Here is a 22,469-nt window from a genome sequence, read left to right on the forward strand (position 1 = left end):
ACCAGATCTCCTGATTACGAAAGCCGCATTCTTTTTCAACATATCAGCTGACATCATGAAATGTTGACCGATAGCCAAAACATAATGATCCAAGAATTGAAATACAATAAAATGATAACATGTCATCCTCTGAAAAATCTTTAAGGTACATTCTGGTTCTGCAACTCACCCAAATTCTGACTGGAAAAAGAGCAAATGCCAGGGAGAGTCATTGCTGCTTCCTGTGGGCCTGACAAGGTGCATCCTGCCCTCACCTCCCCCCGACCCCCGGTCCAGACCCCTTATTTTGGCTGTTAAAACCTGATTTTCACTTGAATTCAGTGGAGCCCTTCACTTAATTCTGTCTTGAAATAATTTAGGCTGTCTGTCTTATCCATCAAACCTTACATTCAAAGATGACCCAAATGATATCTCCTTTCATCCATGTTAAAAATGTTCACAATAATGGATCATCTCAGGCAAAGTGCTGTTGGAGTTCCTGGCCTAGGGAACCTACTCAAAATACTTCCTTTTCTTTTCTTTTTTTTTTTTTTTTAAGATTTTATTTATTTATTTGTCAGAGAGAGAGAGAACACAAGCAGGGCGAACGGCAGGCAGAGGGAGAAGCTGAGCAAGGAGCTCGATGTGGGGCTTTATCCCAGAACCCTGGGATCATGACCTGAGCTGAAGGCAGCCGCTTAACTGACTGAGCCACCCAGGCACCCCTCAAAATCCTTTCTTAACCAAATTTCGGAAGACCCAATGAAAGCTGAAGAAAGTATCTATAGGATCTTATGAAATCCCACTCAGCCAACTAGCTGGCTAAAGTATAGCTGTTCTGTGAGTAACAGCCTTGGTCTATGAAGGAAGAGCCTGGTGACTCTTTATGTCTTGAAGAAATTAGTTATTCAGTAAGTATTCATTGATGGTGAACAACATGACTGGAAATATTTCTCTTTGGGGTTTTATTTTCCCAAACACCTTTACAAATTGATATTTGTGTAGAATATTGAATATCAATATTTAAGAGACTCAGTAAAACTCTGGTTCTGAGCACTTCCTGTTTCCAAACTTTTGTTTGTTTTCCAGTGAGAATGTATAGTCATCCATTTTTAAACTCTGGTTTTCGTGCATTTCAACAAGGCTCCCCTGGAGGTAGGAATGCCAGGGCAAGAATTAACCAGATTGTAATCTTTGTGCCTGGCAGTCTGACATCACTTGGGAACTCTGCCAAAATTCCTTTGGAAGCAGATGTTCCTAGAGGGGGAACGGTAATCATTTATCCTCTTAACATTTGTTGGGTAAAAGCTGATTCATGGGAAATACAAAGACTTAGATTACAGTTACAAACAATTCACTAGAGATGTACCTTTTCAGAGAGAATAAACACGATTATTTTTTTAAAACATTTTCCCCCCCTCTGTCCCACAATTTCTCATGTTTTAATTCCTACTTTCCCACCTACTTATTGTCAGGGAGGAGTTGTCATGCATTCGCCCCCTCCACATTGCAATAGCTCCCATGTCAATATGTAGGTCATTTACAGATCCTAGTAATTTTCCAACTGCTAGTCTAGCATCCAAATATACACTTTAAGGGGTGCCTGGGTGGCTCATTCGGTGAAGCGACTGACTCTTGATTTTGGCTCAGGTCATGATCTCAAGGTTGTGGGACTGAGCCTCGTGTGGGACTCCACACTCAGCATGGAGCCCACTTAAGATTCTCTCTCTCCCTCTCCTTCTACTCCGCCTCGCCCACTCACATTCGCACACACAAACGGGCGCACGCTCTCTCTCTCAAAGAAAACAAAAACAAAATATAAACTTCGAGCCCTCTTTCTTGTATTTGTATATTGCCTCTTTCAGGTAAAAAAAGTGCAATTAAAACATAAAACTCCAAAAGGGCCAAGTCTGTTGATAATTTATAAACAAGGAATAAAGTGGGGTCCCTGTCAACACTGATTATAATGGCCTTTGGTTACTACAATGAGTGAATGTGTATTGACATATGTATCAGGTGAATATTGCCTCTCATAAAAAAAAATCAAGATTTTTAATGTATTTTTTTGCTTTCAAGGAATACATGAAATTTGGAACATAAAGCTGAGTGAAACTGATGTAAGACTCATTTGTACTTGTCTAAATCTCTAGCCAGTTACTATTTACTTTTTGGCAGTTACCATTTCTTCCTTGGCAGTTACTATTAAACTGAATGAGTAATCAACTACTGGTAGAGATGCAAGTTCATCCAGAGGTGAACAACTGCTGAAGCATCTTACCCAGGAAGTCTTGGGGACCTTTCGTGTAATTTGTGGTGTGTTCTGTAGTTTTTCTGCATCATTTGAATTTGCTTGTTATGTGTTTCAAAACATGAAGTATTTAGAGAACTAAAAAGAAAATATATTAGAACAAGTTTCCTCCAGAAATTGGAGGATAGGGGAATTCTATAATGCCATATATAAATCCCACTAAATGTCAATAGCTATTCCAGAAATATCAAGCTGGTACTTTTTTTTTTTTTTTTACTTAACTGAGAAAACAAGGCTTTCTAGCCTGTATCTGATTTAATAAATGGAAAGATCTCTATAGATGCTCCCTCTTTAGAGTCCAAGCTTATATGTTTATTTCCAGAGTCTGTTCCAACACCCCATTGGCGTTACGGTGGAGAGAATGACCACTGGGTAGAAGACCAAAATGGAGAAAACAAGGCTGAGCTTTAGCTCCTCTCTCTGAGTTCATGTCTGAAAAAATTGATTTGCCGTTAGATGAACTAAATAATGCCCTGTCTTCGAAGAAGTGGGAGAGCAAGTTAGTGGCCTGCTCAAAATTTCTGAGGTAGCCTCAAGAATAAATTGACTAATATAGTCAATCACTGTTATGTTTTTAAAGCTCAATATCAGTTATGCCAAAAAACTCATGATTGCATGCTTTTGATTTTTGCACACTCTCTTTAGCATCAAGATGTTTAAGTGATTCTTATCTATAGGTTATCTCATTTTAGAAACCCGAAAGTGAGCCCACAGATCATTTCAGATACCCTAAGGGAATTCTGCAGCTAATCCCACCCTGGCAAAACATCAGAATTAAACTTTTGATTACAAAGATACGTTCATGGTAGAATAAGCATTTTCTGTTCTCCAAACGTCCCGCTCTAGAGTATTATCTTATTTGCTTTACGATGCAGAACTTGCCTGAGGTTTGTTACCTGCCTGAGTGCTTGAGTGTCTCCTTACTTGCTTTCTGGGCGACCAGTTGCTCTGATTTGACTGGAACTAAGGGATTTCTCAGACCTCCGGGCTTTTTATGCTAAAACTGGGTCAGTCTCAGGCAAACTGCTCAATCACTTTCTGAGCCAAGTCCTGGCTGTGTTATCAGGCATTTCTGCAGCCTGGAGGTCAGCGTACAAATCAGCATCTCCACATCGGAGAACACGCAACAGTACCACCTGGCTCTGTAGCACACGGGTGGTCTCCTCAACCTCCCCATTCTAGTGCCTACCACGGTCCACTCCGGATAGATTTTCATCTCTTCCAAAGCTTCCATTCAAAATTCTGGCTCTGACTACTGATATTTCCAAGAGTAGCCCGAGGAACGGTGCGTCCTCCTCATTTTCTTTATTTCTTCTATATTTATTGCTCAATCACTTTGCACCAGGCATCGGGTTAAGCGATGTAAATGAGGGCAGACCCTGCTCACCACAGGCCTAGAGTCTGGGAAGGCAAATACGTGAGCCAGCAATTATTTACAAAGCTTTGTCCCTTTGTCAGGCCTGGCCAGGACAAAGCTATCATCTTGGAATAAATTCTGTTAGCTTCACACTCCCCACCACCACAGACTTGCCATTTAGCATTATGCTAATTGGTCATATGAAGAATGACTGTGCTTTTTTAGGACAAAAGGTGAAGACTGTCCCTTACACCACTCAGTGTTCATAATACAGAGACCTTCACAGTGGCTGGAAAAACATGTCTCTGCTCTTGAACAAGTATGCTTGTTTGTGGTGGACAGTGGGAGTTGGAAACTAAGTTTCATATGCAGTTTGAAACTTACCTCCTCTTAGCCTTGGTTTAAGTTTTCTGGTAAAATTATACTGTTCCTATTATCCGGTTAAAATATTTGGATCTCTCTTTATCAAGGAGGTTTCTTGGCTCTCTTTGCAATAGAAGGGAAATACTTCTCTTTTCTCATATAGTAACCTTCCCAAGGTAGCATTTTTAAAAAGACTATAAAGGATTTTGTTTTTCAGAGGACCATTGTTCCCAAATTGGCTGTGAACCAGGGAAAAGATTCTTGCCCTAAGCTTCTTCAGTGTCCTACAACCAGACCTGCCCCATTACTCCTGACTTTTGCTGATGAAGTCTTAGGGAAGTGTTTGAGGGGCAGGGAAGGGGTGTTGGTTTTGGTCTATTTCACAGCCTTACTTCAGAGTCTGATGTCTTAGAAAAGTTTGGCACTAAAAATCTCTTTTTACCTTTCCCTACCCTTCCAGTTCTGCTTTACTACCTTAAATAATGTGTAAAACAAAAAAGTCTCCAGGTTTAACATGCGTTGCTAGGGCAACCAGAGAGAGCCACAGGAATGAAACCAAAGCCAAGGAGCTGAGCACAACTCCTTGGGTGAATCTTAGTCTTGGCTGACGCCAGATCTAGCAGGGGTGAATTGAAGTCTGCTTAGCCGTGGATGGAGGGAGAAGCCTGCTTTCTGAAACTCCTCCGGGAAGCACACCATCTTGTCATAGTGGGAAATTGCTTGTGTGTCCCTTCTGTTTCTTGTTCGAAGGAATGCCCTTTTTCCCATATTGGCCTCCTCTGCAGACATTTTCACAACAAAGACAGCTCTCTAGGTCATACTTCTGGATGACTAAGCACTCCCAAAATGGGTATCGTGAGGATTAAATGTAGATAAGACAAGTTTTTTGAGTTATAAAGGATTATGCAAATGTTAGTTATTTTTTCCCAATATCTGGAATTTGGGAAGAAAGAAGGGTAAGAGGAGGGGAAGAAAGGAGAGAAGGTGTATGCATTTCTAACCTTGAATTTCTTATAAAATTGTGGCAGAGAGGCAAAACAAATGACCTGAGGTGGAACTGGAAGGAGAGAAAAGTCACAAAGGCAGTTAAGCGTGGCCCTACTGGGTATTCTAACTACTCATCGAGTTTCCCTTGAGATGGTCCTAAAAATTGCAATTCTTCCTAGAGAGACATTTATTTTGTTGTTGTTAAGAAAATAAAAAAGGGCGCACTTGGGTGGCTCAGTCAGTTAAGCAATCTCAGCTCTGGTCTTGATCTCAGGGTTGTGAGTTCAAACCCCATGTTAGGTTCCACGCTGGGTGTGGAGCCTACTTTAAAAAAAAAAAGAGAAACACATTAAAAACAACAACAACAAGATAGTTAAGAAAATAAATGGAGGAGGGCCAAATCTGGTATGTTTTATAAAAGGGCCAAATGTATACAAGTTTTCCATCAATTAGAAGAGCAATTTAACCTCATGAAAACTCATTTGAGATAGAAAGACACGTTACTTTTAAACTTTATCTAATATTTCAATCATAAAAGTAAGCCATGTTTATTCTAGATTATGCAGAAAATACAGATGGAAGGAGGATATTTTAAAAATTTGTTCAAAAATCCATCATCCCAGGGCAATCACTGTTAACACCTTAAAGTATTGGCTACCATTTTTCTTTTTAAAAATCAAAATTATGCTCACTTGGTCTAAAAAGTTTGTCACTCTTCCTAAATTCCCTTTATTGGAAATAACTAATTTCATACTTTTTAAATTCTTTTGGTATTTACCTCCAAATAATGTTTGTATGTGTTCTTTTTTTTTTTTTTTTTTAAGATTTTATTTATTTGACAAGGAGAGACACAGCGAGAGAGGGAACACAGCAGGGGGAGTGGGAGAGGGAGAAGCAGGTTTCCTGCTGAGCAGGGAGCCCGATGCAGGGCTCAATCCCAGAACCCTGGGATCATGACCTGAGCTGAAGGCAGACGCTTAATGACTGAGCCACCAGGTGCCCCTGTTTGTATGTATTCTTAAGTTTCAGACATTATCTATGGCCTCTCCCCTCTACAATATACATGTATACATCTTCCCAAAATTGTTATGTGCGCTTTTGGTTGATTGTTATTCTGTATTTACATTGTTACTATATGTATGCTATTTAAAGTTGAGATTCAAAATTGAACTATAAGGTATGCTATGATTATTTTTCCTTTTTTTGAACAACTTGGCAATTAATTATTTTTATTTTCTTATTTATTTTCTAGGTATAAATGGGTAGATCCAGGTTTTGTCAGCATGGACATTATATAATATTGAAAACCCACTACAAAAGAGAATACAAATCACAAATTTTCAAAAGCTGGAAGAAGCCAGGATTCCTAAATTAGTATTTAGAGGAAAGCCATCTACATATCAGGTACTTTCCTTTTGGGCTTTATGCTACACACAATCATTATTCTATATGGGTTTGATTGTTTTAGCAGCTAGCATGCTATTATTTAATTTCCTCATCATAGCCCATCTTTAAGGTGCTATTTTTTTCCTCTTTGTTTTGGTCTCTATCGCTCATGGTAAAGGCTTTTCTCAAGTGTTGGGTTATACCTGGTTGTCTGCTCATTTGTGAGAGTCAGGGTCTAAAGAGCTAATTGGTAGTTTTAGCATATGACCTTTCCTGTAGGGTACTCTGGTTGGCCCATGTCAGTATTTTTAGGGATTTTTTTTTGGCGGGGGTGGGGGTGGTGGGGGTGGTGGTGGTTAGATTTCCCAGTGAGGGCTCTTTCATCTTTTATCTGAAGAGTGAATTCCTGGCTGCCAGTGTTCTGCGTGTTGAGTGGAGAAAGCCAACTGGAGAGTCTCAGAATTTGCTGTTTATGGGATCACTGAATCCCTCTAGTATAAAAATAGTTTAATTTCTAGTCTTTTCATTCTTAATGAGGTTGAATAGATTTCCTTATATTTGTTTTTAAGTTAAATATATTTTTGTGTGAGTGTTCTGAAAACTAAAAGTATTGCCCCCATTTTAAGAACGAGGATTATAAAATTCACAAGGGAAAAAGGGAAAAGAACTGACACAAGCTGAGCTTCCAGCATGTTCTGGAACCTTGCTGGGTATTTTACATGTATTGTTTCCTTAAATTTAGCTCTCAAAATCACCCATATAGAGTGTCAAACAAATACACATTGCCACAAAATGGGAGAGCCACTTTTTAAATGTTATTTTTACACATCCAGAGAGCAGAAGAGTTTTATAATATAGCCTTTCTTCCTCAGAAATATTACTAAGGCAGATGAATTTCCAAAATCATTAAACAAAATAGTCCTCTTCCAAAAATAATGATTAAAAAAAAGGCATTTTGAAGGGTTAATAAGGATATACTTTCTATCTTAACTTGGTTGTTATCAAGTGCCTGTCACAGTATGTAAGTTGTCAGGGCTGTCTTTGTGGATTGATTTCCCCAAGTGGGAAGGAAGGTAGGGAGCTGGCCCATGAGGGAGTGTAGAGATGGAAATCAGGGTCAACCTGTGAATTTATTATGCCACACAACAAATCCCCTAAGGCCCTGAGAGGATAAACAAGCATGAATTTCCACTCAGTGTTTCTCAAGATTGCATTGAGAACACAGGAGTTGAGAAACAGCAAAGAGATTCTCTGAATATGGTTAAGTTAATTCAATCCAACACATGTGCGATGAGCCAATTGCTGGTGCTTATCTTATCTGACCTATCAGCTGCATTCAACATATTTGATGATGCCTTCCGCCTTGAAACACTTTCATCATTGGGCATCCAGGATACCACAGCTTCCGATATTCTTCTACCTCTCTGACCACCCCTTCTCAGTCTCCTTTATCATTTCTATTCCGACAACTCCAAGATGTATAGCTTTGATCTAGAATTCTCTCCTGCATCCTAGAGATACAGTATAATAAAACGGGTGAAAGCCAAAGACTAAGAGAGAATCTTGAAAGCAGCAAGAGAGAAGTGACCGTCATGTACAGGGTGCTTTAATAAGATTAACAATTTCTCATCAGAAACCATGGAAGCCAGAGGGCAGTGCAGTGACATATTTAAAGTGCTGAAAGAAAAAAAAACAAAAACCCTGTCAATCAAGAATTTGTTATCGGATAAAATTTTTTTTTTTTCAAAAATGAGGAAGAAATTAAGACATTAAGACAAGATAAACAAAAGATGAGGGAGTTCATTACCAGTAGACCTGCCCTGCAAGAAATGCTAAAGGGAGTCCTAAGTTTAAGTGAAAGGACATCAGATGGCACTCAGTGCAGTTTGAAGAAATAAAGATCTCCAGTAAGATTAACTAAAGAAAAGATATTTTCAGGGAATATCTGTTCTCAAGGAAGAATGCCCACAAAGAGACTTCCGGAAAAATGGAATGCCAGAGAAAACGTTTACCTACTGCCATTTGTGTTCCAACACATGTTCTTGCCTAAGACTTATCCTTAGTGGCCCTCCTCCTTAGGAAAAGCCATTTACACATGAGACAGCAGAAGCAGAGATGGAGAATATGCACAGCCTGCATTCCTGGTTCACTTGCTATTACCGAACCAATTAACATTGTGAGGAGGATGAAGTATTGTCATTACTTAACCTGACTCAGAAGCCCCTGATATTTTTATTAGGTTTTCTTTAAAATAAAGCAAGCATACACATATTTTCCAATGCTCTGTGGCACACTAATGTTATTGAGCATCTCTTCAGGCAAAAAGAGAATCCTCCGTTTACTGAAGGCACAGAAAGTTCACATTGTTAGACGTGCCCTTCAAAGATGTTGGCCAATCAAGTAGCCGCATTACAGCATCAAAGAAACTGTCCCATCCTGGTGTTTCTTATCCATCTACCCATTCTCCCATTTACTCTATTTATGTCACGAAACCTGGCAAAGTTGGAATAACATGACGAAAGAAATAAAAACATCATCCACAACTCCATGATTTACATCATCACCATTTTGGTGTATATTTTTCTATACATAAGCACTCAAATATTCATCAAACTGGGATCACTCTTACACTCTTTTATAATCTCATTTTTTGCTTGACTCATGCAGTTATCTTCCATGATGAGAAATACATTTCTTTATCATCATTTTTTATGGCTTCTTAGTATTCCAGCCTAGCATATCATGCCATAAGTAGTTTAAGTGTTCCTTTATTAGTGTCCATGTGTGCTCTTTCTAGTACTATAGACAAGGCTGCATGAACATCCTTGTTTATGTATCTTTGGACTCTCAAAAGTGGGGGTGACTCCATCACAACATAGTGTCCCAGCGTAGTCCATGGCATCAGAGTCCCAGATGGCAGAATTCTAGGTTTCCAAGGTGCCCAGAGAACCTCTTCCTGGGTGTCGGGTGTCTCAGGAGCTAATGTGCTCTGTTGGGATGATGAATCCGAAATGTTGTCAGTTTCTTCTCACCACGCTTGGCCTTATCCCAACTTTGCAAATCTGCCCTTTTGGGGCCAGTAGGACCACCGAGTCCTACTCCCGGGTGATTCTTTGAATTCCCATCCTTGGAGTGAAAGATTATTCTTTGACAGAATCCTTAAATTCAGCTGCTTCCACAGTATAGTTTAACTGCTGTGGTGTTACCTGAGCGGCTCCAACCAACTGAGCTGCCGTTATGTTCAAGCCCTTAAACTTGAGTATCTTTCCTGCTATGTATAGAAATCCACAAATCTGACTTACCAGTAACAAGTTCCCTAGAATTAACCTTATTTAAAAGAATTCCATAGCCTTGCACCTCAAAGTGTAGTCCTCAGATCAGTATTAGCATCATCAACTTACTAAATCAAAACTGTAAGTTCGAGAAGCACTGCACTAGCTTAGTTTAAGGAGGACCCGACTGAACCTCATCCTGGAAGGCTAGGATTAAAGCTGGACGTCAGGTCAGCGCCTCCTGAATTTTAAGGTGCTCACAGATTCCCTGGAAAACGATGAAATGCTAACTCTAACTCAGTAGGTCCGGTTGGGAGCCCAAGATTTTGCATTTGTAACTAGCTCCCAGGTGATGCCAATGCTGTTGGTCCTTGGACCACATTTTGAGTAGCAAGAGGATAGCAGTTCTTAAAATCTGTCGGAATGTATTACCTGAGGCACTTGTTAAAAGTACAGATTCCCTGGCTCCACTCTGGACTTGCTAATTCAGATTAATCAATTCTTCAGGTGTCTTTGGCAATTAGATACGTTTAGGAAATACTGAAGTGGAGATCAGAGTTAAATGTGGTCCCTAGGAGATGAGGGGATGAGGCACTGAGAGGCAGCTGAGAGAGACTTGGGACAGACACCCATAGACATGCCTTTGTTGCTCACCTCCAAATGGGACGGGGGAGGACGGGGGTGTCCGAGCTCCCACTAGTGGTCATATCAGGTCAGGATTTGTCCCTGCGTTGATGTATAGCAGAGTCTCTTGGTTTCTTTCTGTAGTGCCTCTTGAGTGTTTATAGCATTTTCATGAACTGTAAATCAACCCCAGACTCTGTGAGCACGGACTTTCAGCGCCATTCCAAGTTGGAGTTCCCAAAAATGCCATTCATGAAGTGTTGGAGCCAGACTCACAGATTCTGCTGTTGGTTCCGCCAAGGAATTGGCTCCTTGAGCAAACAAAACACAACCCAACATCGCATGGGAATCCAGAGGTTCTTGGAAGAGAAATGAGAATGTAGGGAGTGATTGCCTCTGTGGACTCTGAGTTTTTGTCCACTCTTTGGAGCTCATAATTTGATTCCTGTTGCTATCAACACATCGACCTCCAGGGTCTGCTGATTCTCCTTTCTCACTAGCTCTAGTGCAAACAAAACAAAAGCTACTAATTCATTTATTCATTCATTTAACACATAATTGTGGAGCTCATAATTGCCAAGTACCTGGCTAGATGCTGCGATTCAAAGGATCGAGTCAAGTGACATAAAGTGCTTATAACAGTGTCAGATATAAAGCAAGCATTAAATATGTGAACTCTTCCAAAGGCAGGGAAAGGTGAGATATTTTGCTCCAGTTGTTTAAGACCCAACCGATGGGTCCTGCTTCTTGCTGCAAGTGCTGACTTGTCTTTCTCCTTTGAACAGATTAACTCCACGTTGCGTCAAGAAAGATTCATTGAAAGAAAGGAATAAAATACACAGATATAGTGTTTTTAAAAACATTTTTAATGAAGAAATAATTCCATTCCAAAATATAGACACACAATTAAATAGTTTAATCACTTCAAAATATAACATGTCCCCAGGAGGTTCCAGCACACACACACACACACACACACAATACTTAACAGCAATACAAAAAAAAAAAAACAAAACAAAAAACCCATACAATAGTAGTTTTGTTACAATACCAATGAATATTGTGAAATCTTTAGTGTCTCTGAATTGGTTATTTCAAATGGTGTCAAATGACAGTAGTCATAATTAAAAACGTCTTATAGTTAATTAGCCTCAAGATGGAACATTTCTGATTTTTTTTCTCTTTTTGGTTCAAAAGTAAAAAGGCCCTTTCTTCTGAGGACACAGTGGAGTTCTTGTTTGTGGCTCCTTGCGTGGACTCAAACCAAGGTGATTGCAGCAACCAAAGGTGCCGTATTTACAAGGTCTCTCTACAGTTAACAGCAAAGAACTAATAAGGGTGGACAAAGATGATCAAAATAAAAGCAGACATCAGGGCTAAATTATGATGCAACAGTTCGGCTCATGCATATAAGAAAATACATAGTATATCACAACAAAGGCCACACTCACATTACTACTTACAAATGAACCTTCCCTGCCTTATAGAGATCATTCGAGAATCCATTTTTCACAATCTCCAGCACATCTCCCTCTGACCAACCGAACTTACCCAGACTTGCGTCCTGACCAACCGCAACTGATTCCTGAATCTCATACAGTAGATTTTGCCCTCCTCCCTCCCTCCACATGGCGCCATAGGGGAGGTTGGCTGTGTTAGACCAGTGCTCATTAATAGGCCATCATCTGTGATGGAGATGGATGTGCAATTTATTGTGGAACAAGAAAGAAATAATCCCCGCAAGATGTAACTGTATCTCCTGGATAGGACAGGTGAAACCTGCTGGGTTTGCACTTAGAACAGGTCCCAAAAGTAAATCTGGAGAGCCAAGGAAAGAAACCCCCCCAAAACCACAAAACCCCAAAACAATACACGCCATTTTGTCTCGGTTACAGGACAGGGGTGCTTGAGTCTGGTCTCAGTGCTGACGTGGAGCTAAGGGAAAGAAAAGGTGGCTGGTTAGTCAGGAACTGGTCACTGGCGGCACTTTCCGGAGTCCTTGCAATGGCTTGTACCATGCTATCGACAACCATGTCGTGGAGTTGGCAATGAAAACTATGACAAGGGGGACAGTTATCAGCAGAACGGTTCAAACCTTAGACAAGCGTTTTGATGCAGAGACAGAGTGACAACAGATGTCAGCTCAGTCCAGTCAGGGGCTGAATGCCACTTGCAGGATCCGAGTTCCGAGTTCCAGAACTACCTGGCTATGAGTTAGAGCTGACAGCAATGTAGGTAGCTGGCATGGAGTGGTTTTAAGTACTGAGTATGAGGCACGAGGGGCCACCTGCCCCATCTAGAGAGGTATGGTTTCACAGACGATGGGCAGTGGAAAGGAGATGAACATTAAGATAAACCAACAAAACTCATCATCAAATCCATCTGTGCAAAGAAATCTGAGAACTGTGCAGTTGTGCCCTTTGGTGTCAGCCTGTTCTCAGGGACATTTGTCAGGCTGCTTCTCTGGGGAAGTATGAAGAAGCACATCAACGGACAGAATGGGCTTCTTACTAATGCCAACTGAGAGCTTTGCTATCCCCGAGGCAAGTGATTTTGTTCCAAAGGGCAGCCAAGGACATGGTTTCTGACCAGATGCAGAGACACGACCAACTCAGAGCCCTCTGGAGAGGGACCTGGAAGGTGTCAGGATGTCTGTTCTCAGCTGGGCACACACCAACCACCAACTATGTGGGGGTGGGAGAAGGTTTCTGCCAGCCCCGGAAGCAAAATCGAATTGTTGAAGCTTTGAGCTTGACTCAGAGCCTTTCTTGCTTATTCTGAATAAGGCCTTTTTAGAGATTTTATATGCAACTTTATTCCGAAGCCGTGGTTCTCAACCGTTAGCATGCATCAGGAATCACCTGGAGGGCCCATTAAAGCACAGATGGCTGGGCCCAATCCCCAGAGTTTTGGATTCAGCAGGCCCGGGTTGGGGTTTAAGAATTTGCATTTCTAAATAGATTCCCAAAGTGATGCTGATGCTGCTGGTCCAGGACACACGCTTTGAGGGCCACTGTTCTAAAATGACGTTCTCACCTTTCTTTTAAAGGAGATAGGAATTCCAGAGAAGCTGCCAATTTAAGTATAACATATTCAATATGTTGCCAGATTTTTATTTCATCCAGTCTTGCACCAAGTAGATTATGTTTTCATTTCCCCAGACTCCCTAAGGGAGGTCTTTAAGGCTACCTGACAAGGGCCCTCATAAAGGACCATCCACAGAGGCTTTCATTCTTCCTTCTTCCACCGTGCTTTTGCACATCAGCTTTTCGCTGAGTGCAAAATCCCAACGCCACTTAGAAGAGCCCGTTTCCTCTCCCATGACCACAGAAGGCTGCATGCAGAACACCAGGTAGCCAGCTAAGGCAATAAACATTCAGAAATAAAAGGAGAAGGACTGTTTGCAAGCACACTTTAAGCCTGTACATTTAAAGCTGAAGGCCTCCAGACAACCTGATAGGGGAAGCTGTGGACGAGCGGTGTGGTTAGACATGCTCCCTAAAGCTAAAACGAGAGGGACGCGCCCATGGAAGAGCAGAGATAACTCGAGTCCGTTTGGGGATCTTATGGCACCTGTGGTTTATAAACAGCTTTAGCAACGAGTATTTCAAAACATAGTTCACAGTTTTTAAGAAGATCTGTGCTGATTTTAAAAACTAGATTCTATATCATTTGAATGTTGCCTTTTTTTTTTTCTTTTTGAATATGATATCTACTTGGAAAAAATATTTACACTAAATTCTATGGCTGATTTGTTAGAGTATCTTGAAAGAAAACAACCCCAAGTTAGAAAGAAGCCCCAAAGGCTGGATTATCCTGGTGTGATTGGTTCAAGTCACTGCTCACAGGGACTTAGAGACAAATGCAGACAGTGCAGGCCAAGGACCCTTCTTGGCTTCCGGGCTCTGAGTCTGTACACTCAGGTACCAAATCCTTCGGGGTTAGTGAATAATTGCAAGTGGTTGTTTTTTTCCAATTGCTGTGGAAAAAAAATGTACAGTGTATAATAAACTGGTTCGCTAAAATCTCAAAGAATTCAGAAATCAAAACGTCTAGCTACAAACAGTATTAATATTGTCATTGTAAACGGAACAGGTTCGATATCATGTGCAAAGGCTTAAAATGCTTGTTAATACTGCCATCGTGAGTAAGAGCAGCGTGGGTTTTCAGCCTGTGGGTTTTCCTTTTCCTGTGTGTGTGTGGTGGTGGTTGCTGTTTCTGTTTCTAATCAGGGATGAGCCATGTTACAGAAGATGCAGCTGATAAGTTAGCTTTGAACAGGAGTCAGAAGTCTTTTCTTTTTTTCCTTCTCAAAACACACACCTATGAACTACGAATCTTAGAATGAAAAGTCAACTGCACTACTGTCGGCAGAACGCGTCTCTAAGGGTGGGGGTCTGTCAGGAGCTGCTGTGCGGGGCGGCACCTCTGGGCGCTGAGGCTGCTCCTGGGCCGGTGTCTTCTCTTCTGCGGGGGTGGGTGCGGGGCTCTCCTTCATCACCAGCTTGCGTGTTACCTTCATCATCTGTCTGACTATAGCTTGCCTGGGAATAAGGAATGTGTAGTTTTTTTTTTTTTTAAAGATGAAAACTGTTCTCTAAATTAGGGTTTCGAAGCTCAGGATTTCCCCCAACCCCCCGACACACATATATTCACACTCTCTCTCTCCTCCCTTCCTCTGACAATAGGGAGCAAATGTCCTGGGACACGGTATGCTATTGCTCTTTCTGAAAGAGAAGACGGGCATCCTCTGTGCTGGGTCCCTTGCTTAATGGGTACCTGAGGCATCTGGAGGGTTAAAGCAACGCAAACAGAAATGTTTGTGCTGTCCTCACCTGACGAGCAGATGAGACCACTAACCTATCATCGAAATGCCATGGTAATTAGGAAAAAAAAAAATCCACTTACGATTGTCCAAGCCCCCCATTTCTGAAGTTAGGATGTGGCTGGCTAAGGAGAGTGGTGTACTGTGTGGGGAGAGGGATGGAAAAGGGACGAATCCAAGATTTGAGTCTGCCAAATGGAGTTTTGGTGGATTCTTAAGTTGAGGGTTAAATATTACATAGACTGCATTTCTTCCAAAGAGGCTAGTTGAGAGGCAAGGTTTTACTCTGTTCACTCCTGTTAGTATCAGTGAGTGCACACTTATCTTCAAATAGCTCTTTCTGAGCAGAGAGTGGGTCTTCTACTTCTCTGGGGTCCCACCCTCTGCCCTGGTGGACACCTAATTGACTTGCAGCGATGAAGTTGGCTTCCGGACCCTTGGATAAGAGATGCATGGCTTTGGGGCAATTTCTGGTCTTGTTTGGGTCAGAAAACCCAAACAAATCGATTTCAACAGCATAAACTGTTCTAAGATTTCAGCTCTATTTCTCTGCTACATCGAGAAAAATTATACTAAGATAGAACTAGCTGAAAAGATGAAAAGCCACCGGCTTCTGGATTGATCCGTAAAGTTTTAAATACATTTTGCCTAAGTGGCTGATTTCATGACAGGCTAGTTCACATGTAGAGTCCCGTGGAACACCAGCTCGGTAGGTACATGATGTAGTAAATGGCAGAAGCCACAACGGTTTCAATTTTCCACTGTCAAATTGACAACAAAAGTTGAAAACAGTGGCCGAAGAACTTTAGAGCACTGAAATCTTTGGCTTTTATGTAGAAGAACCAAATGCCACTTCTTATCTGAGTTTATGTCAAGGACATTTCATTAGTTTGTTTAAGAAAATATTTTTCTAAGAACTAGTGACTGATGGTTAAATAATGTGCAGAATAAAAATGATCCAGTTGCTGGCATGAAGAGAAAGAAAATGCTGTGAAAGGAGAGGCTTGCTCCTTCGGGACTAGAGTTGTGATAACGGGAGTAGATGTTTTCAGAAACAGCTCCTGGGACTTGTTTCCACTGTGGTCATGATGACTCAGGAGAGCATGTGCTGTGGCATTCTCAAATGCAAGGGAGGGAGACTAGAATACAGTCACATCCTTCTTTTCACACCAAAAGGGCTTCAGAGCTTATAAAGTATATTTCATAATAGCAGTTATGCCATGATTTCTGCTTGCTTAATCCTAACCTGGGGACTGAGACAGGAGGTCAGCAATGCACGAGCGAGGATGTTTTCTTTGCAAGTTGATTTGTCATTTAAGAGAAATAGGTCCCTTTTTAAATTTAGCAGCGAGCTGACTTTACCACCAGCTGTACCATAGACTTCTGGGAGTCCATGGTTGGGAGAGACTGTATCACTGAAGGAGATACAAGTCCTTGGGCCGCTACGGCCAGAGACTCGGAGAGGTGTATTTACTCGGAACCGTAATGGGGGATAGCCAAATGGCCATCAGCCTGAGCCAGAGACACCATCTAGACTTAAGAGACATTGTAGCCAAAAGCGTATAAAGTCATTACACATAGCTGAGTCCTTAGCTTTATCTATAAAAATACAGACAGCAAGCTAGTTCTGAGTCCTGGGGGGTGGGGGTAGGGTTCCCCATACACTTACATAATAACTCTAGCAGCTCCCCAGGATTGAATCACTTGCAAAGCATTGAGCACAGTGCCAGGCATGTATGTGTGGGCTCATCATAAATTATGGTGTGTTTGCCACCATGCTAAGCTCTTTATAAACTACATCCCAGTGAGGACAACTCCACTATGAGGTAAGTATTATGATAGATGTTGTGCAGAGGGAACAGAAGTTCATAGGGGTTTAATCATTTGTCAGGGTTATGCGACCACGATTTGGTGGAACTCCTATTTGAAATTAGGTCTGCCAGAGTCCAGCATCTGAGCTCTAGACCGCTACCCTCCAGTGTGGTCCTGCCAGTCAAGTGCTATTCTCTCTACATTAAACACATGACTAAGGATTTTCCATGTATGTTGGTAGGTCCCTGGGGGTGGGGAATCACATGCCACGTAAATGATATTTTAAATTAAGCTGTATCTTGCTGAATTCCACAAAGAATTTGAATCAGCTATTCCAAAAATATAAGGCTGCAGAAGTTGTCCTCTCTGTTTTGCTTCTTTTGTTTTCTTTAATAATACACGGTTTTGCCTTCACTCGTTGAGGTGCACACATTTGATCTCTGGGTCCTGAATACAGCATGCCTCTGAGGCTGGCCCATCCCTGGATGTGCTGAGCATGCCTGGACTTTTCCTTCTCAAGTGATAGAGAGGCTGCAAACTCAGGTGCTGTTAGGGACTGGTGATGAGGCGCCATAGCCCCGGAGGATTTCTGGGGCGTCTCTGGCATTACAGAAATTTCTCTGCCAATTTTCCTAATTAATAGAGTAAAAAGTCAATTCCCGAGGTTGTCTGCCAAATCTCCACTGGGTTATAATGAAATGCTCCATAGGCCAGGATGATTCTTTGATATCAGGAGGGAAGGAGGGTATTTATCACATAGAACACAGAAACACCTAAGAGAGAGTGATTGTGAATTTAGGTTACTAGTTATCAGAATTCAGTGTACAGTGGGCACGTTTCCTCCTAAATAAGATGGTACTTACTTGAGAGGAGAGTGATAAAAGGATATTGTATTCAACCTTGCAAGCTGACCTGCGGGTGACAAAGGACACAAACAAGAAAGGTGACATGTCAAGTCTGTGATGCAGTCAAGCTCGTGAATTATTTGGTTGGAAGCCATGCAGAAGGACAGAGAGCAAGAGAGTCCGATGAATGAAAACAGCATTCTGACCCATCAAGCAACCATACGCTCACAGAGTACGCAAGGAAAGTCACTTCAACATTCTCTAGGGCATATGCCTTGAGTGCGGACACACAGGCTTACTACGGTCTCCTACACCTTGTCTTTACCTTTCCCTTGAAGTCACTGGGCATGGAAAGGAAAGGAGGGAAAGAGCTTAAGATTAACCAGAGATGGCAAAAACTCCAGTTGCATCTTAAGCTATTAATAGAATTTCCCTTCATTTTACTCCTATAAGGTTAAATTGCTAATTCATTAAAATAAATACAAATCTAATATTTTATATGAAATGACGGTTTCCCTTTAAAAAAAAAAAAAATCTAGAACTTCAGTTACTGTTGTCACCAACATCCAGAAACCGATATGGGCTCGAAGAGGGAGGCCTAACAGGCGCCCCTAACAGCATGAACCAGAACACTGATTATTTCACCACATCTCTCTCCCGCTCTAGGCAGCAGAGCCAAATGAAAAGCATGTCGGAATGCCATCCCTTAGAGTTCCCAGAGACACCCCGGCAGCTTCATCCAGGCTAATTTCCTTCTGTGGACAGGCCACGGAAGTGGCAAAATAAGAGCATTCTCCATGGTTCTCCACTTCCCGCAACTTTGACCGTTTCTGCAGTGTTGAAGCATGGCTTTACATATATAGTCACTGATTTTTTTTCTTTTTTGGGGGGTGGGGTATGACGAGGCCTACATTTTAGTTGCTTCTGAAATATGGTTGTTAAACCGAAAAGGCTAATGGAACATTCCAAAGAGGCAAAACTTTTGTTTTATATTGTTGGGGTGGCGTTGGTAGGCTTCAGTTTCTTTCTTGCTACATTCTTCTTGGGAAAATATTTCAAAACCATCCGTACACATATGAGAAGTAGAGGTAATGTATTCACTCTGCTTCTCTTTCCTTCACTAATGGAGTAAGAGAGGGCCACTGCTCATCTAAGAATGTGGAGGAAGCTTGTCTGGCCATTGGACAGAAAGCCCGACATGAAGAAATATCCCATGGGGCCTGAGGGGTGGGGCAGTAGGTCTCAACCAGGCAAACATCCCTGAGCTCCTAGAACCTCAAGAAAACACCTGTGAATTACAGGGAAGAGAAACATACAAGCAAGACCAACAGGGCAGTAGAAAAATCTCCATGGGGAAAATGCATCCCCTTTAGGATGACTTACTAATTACACTTATTCCCAGTTGCATGTGTTATGTTTGGTGAATTCTCAGCTGGATTAATAATACACTCCAGTATATATGAAAATCTGTCCATCCATACCCTGCTGAACACGGGGCTTACAGTTCCTCCTCCCTTTCTTGGTGAGATTTGATACTCTCCTACTTACTTATTTTGACATGAGGTGGGCAGTGAAGGAGGATGAGGACAAAATGATTCAAGGGAAGAGATATATTTATACTTACTCAGTTTCCTTGGGCCTTGTTCTCTGTATTTTTTTTAAAATTTATTTTTATTTATTTATTTTTTATCTATGAGAAAACGTATCTTTCCCACTGAACTTGGAAGAGTATAGATTGTTAGTCACCATGTTTCCCCTAAAGGGACACGGTCTTTTTCACTTACCAGATCTGAATTTCTTTTTTTTTTTTTTTTTAAAGATTTTATTTATTTATTTGAGAGAGAGAGAATGAGAGACAGAGAGCACGAGAGGGAAGTGGGAGAAGCAGACCCCCTGCTGAGCAGGGAGCCTGATGCGGGACTCGATCCCGGGACTCCAGGATCATGACCTGAGCCGAAGGCAGTCGCTTAACCAACTGAGCCACCCAGGCGCCCCACCAGATCTGAATTTCTAAGAATTCATGGTGAGAGGCATAGCTCTAAGAAGTATTTACAATTTTTACAACTGTCTAGAATATGTGGAGTAAGGAATGCAATCAGAATATTCTGGAGAGGGAGGGTAGAAGAAAGGAGAAGGCATGGATTTTCTGAGTAATGTAAAAGACCCAGCTACCAAGGGGTGGGGGGCTGGGGGCTGGGGGTGAGGCCTGGCTCCCCATACCTGGTAGGCTTCATCCTGCAGCTTCTGTTTCAGATACTCCTCCATCTTGAGCTCGTTCTCCAGCTGCCGGACTGAGTCATTTTCATAGTTCTCATCCTCTGGCCGCACGTAGGGGTCCCCATCTTCTGAGGCCCTGGGAACAGACCACAAATGGTGTTTGGGAGCAAATCTTAAAAGTAGGAGTAGAATTCATGTGTTAGCTGTGGTTTTGGGTCCCATTTACTGAGTCCCCTAATTTGCTTCTTGGCTTCAATTCACTTCAATTCAAGGTCTTCTGATACCTAACAGAAAATTAAAAAAAACAAAAACAAAAACAAAAACAAACTTTGGAAGTTTGGAGAAATTGATGATCAAGAAATTCTCATATGTAATTTTTATATGGCAGTCTGATATCATTGGTCATCTGTGTTTTCCTCTGGTTTACAGGAATGAATTGCCTTTAAAGAGTCTGTCAATCTTAAAAGAAGCAGTCTTATCTTTTGAGAGGATATCGTTTTCCCAATCTCTGGGCTTTTTTTTTGTTAATGGAATCCAAGAACACTTTCTATAAGGAAAGTGAGCCCTCTAGTGAAATGATGATTAAGGACATTTGTTCATAATTTACCCCCCTTTGTGTTATGCACATATGTAGGGATATGCACCCATGTACTTTATTTTTACAGTAGAATAAGTCTTCGAATATCAGCTCATGGGTGTCAGGAAGGTAATACTTGAACCCACAGCTCTTGATCTTAAAAATTTATACTAGTTAATCTAAGAAATCCACTCAAATTGTTCAATTCTATCATGAGATAAATACTGAAGAGTGATCTCATTCGCTAATGTGTGACTCTATTTGGATCTATCCATCCCAGTTTATAAAAACCATTCCTGAGACTAAACATAAATTCACTACCTAAATCATAGGACTAAAATATTCTCAGAGTAAAACCCGGTATCTGGGGCGCCTGGGTGGCTCAGTCGTTAAGCGTCTGCCTTCAGCTCAGGTCATGATCCCGGGGTCCTGGGATCGAGTCCCACATTGGGCCTCTGCTCGGCAGGAAGCCTGCTTCTCCCTCTCCCACTCCCCCTGCTTGTGTTCCTGCTCTCGCTGTCTCTCTCTCTGTCAAATAAATAAAATCTTAAAAAAAAAACAAACAAAAAAAACCCCTGTATCTGTTTAGATAGTACAGATATTAAGACATCCCCTAAAGTGAAGAGAGTGGTCAAGTAGAAGTTTCTGGGTTGGAACTTAAATGCCATTGTTCATGTTTATTTATATCTGTACGACATGTTCTCATTATTTTTAGAGGTTTGGGGCCACCTAAATAGGTCTGCAAGGCGTCTATGAACTTTCCCTTCCCAATTCCTTCAGCCTGTTGGGAGCTGGTACTGTTACCAGTGGAGTGGGGTGGATCTAGCTACAGTCTTGGATTTTTGGATTAGAACAAGAAAATTTTAGGTGACCACATGTAAATGCTTCATTACGAAAAGTCAGACAGGTATGTTACCTACCAGACTAAACTGACAACAATTAATTCACCATTTTGAATATAAAACAAATCAAATAATTCTAAATTATAGAGGAAAGGACAAGAAAGCAAACTAAAATTAGAAGTGGCAGCCTACTGCTATTTAAAATTATGTCAGAACGGTTTTGTTTGGATCTCTCGGCCTGCCTTTTCACCACCCGCTTTTAAACCACATCTATTTATAGGTCCTCATTATTATTGGTCTACTCACTACTTGGATTGAGATCCAACACCACCAGGAAGGCCTCTGGTTAGTTTCTTCTTTGGGTCCTGAAAATGGCCAGTTTATTTTTGTAGACTAGTCTGCAGCATTTTTCACGTTAAGCACCATCACCCTCGTAGTTTGTAATGCTCAGTGGACCCCTTTGCAACCCTCTGGTGAGCCTCTCTGCCCATGTTTCTCACTGCTGCCTGAGCCCTGTTCTTTTGAAGGCTCCCTTGCTTCCCTGCCTTCCTCCCCACCCAAGCTGGGCTCAGCAAGTCTGTCCTAGCTCCTCCCCCTTTGCTTCTCCAGTTTGGTTTCTGAGGCCTGTCTACTTGGGAGTTTGAGCTGATCCAGGGACACGGATAAATCTGGGGCGGGGAGGTCACTGATTTTTCTGCTTTCAAGCTACAGAAGCCTAACTGGATGAAAATCTTTGCAAAATGCCCTTTCAAAGGTCAGATTTATACGAACTCAACAAGCCAACCAGATTGGATTTCTTTATAATGAGGTTTTAGACATTTACTGATTTCAATTCCAAGTGCTTATATAATGTTGTTTACACCCATTCTGAATAGAGGCCTCTCTAGCATCACCTGGTCCTCTAAGGGCAAATACAGTACATTTAGGAGATAGGATGATTTATCTCCTGAACGAGTCTGTGAGTCCCGAAGGCAGAGAGTGATTTTTTAATACTGTTTTTTATACAACTAGCACCGTGCCTTGCCTTGGGCGCGCCAGGCTCTCAGCAAGCGCCAGGTGGTTTTGGTAATTGCTA

At 41.6% G+C, this 22,469-nt stretch overlaps 1 protein-coding gene across 17 annotated transcripts in view; it reads right to left on the bottom strand.

The window, feature by feature from the left end:
- Positions 1–11,126: 11,126 nt before the first annotated feature.
- Positions 11,127–22,469, bottom strand: part of DTNA (dystrobrevin alpha) — a 340,345-nt gene continuing 329,002 nt past the window's right edge. For 10 of the 17 annotated variants that reach the window (XM_081801399.1, XM_081801400.1, XM_081801411.1 and 7 more), the window contains 2 exons: positions 19,979–20,111; positions 11,127–12,211 (listed from right to left, as the gene is read on the bottom strand). In XM_081801399.1, coding sequence (XP_081657525.1) covers positions 12,071–12,211; positions 19,979–20,111 — 274 coding nt within the window. In that variant the 3' untranslated portion in view covers positions 11,127–12,070. Of the gene's footprint in view, positions 14,821–17,776; positions 17,826–19,978; positions 20,112–22,469 lie in introns of all 17 variants that reach the window. The other 7 variants (XM_081801414.1, XM_081801413.1, XM_081801410.1 and 4 more) reach the window with 3 other exon arrangements.

This window comes from Leptonychotes weddellii, chromosome 13, assembly GCF_054177405.1.
Source record: "Leptonychotes weddellii isolate Sample4059 chromosome 13, ASM5417740v2, whole genome shotgun sequence".
Taxonomy (NCBI): domain Eukaryota; kingdom Metazoa; phylum Chordata; class Mammalia; order Carnivora; family Phocidae; genus Leptonychotes; species Leptonychotes weddellii.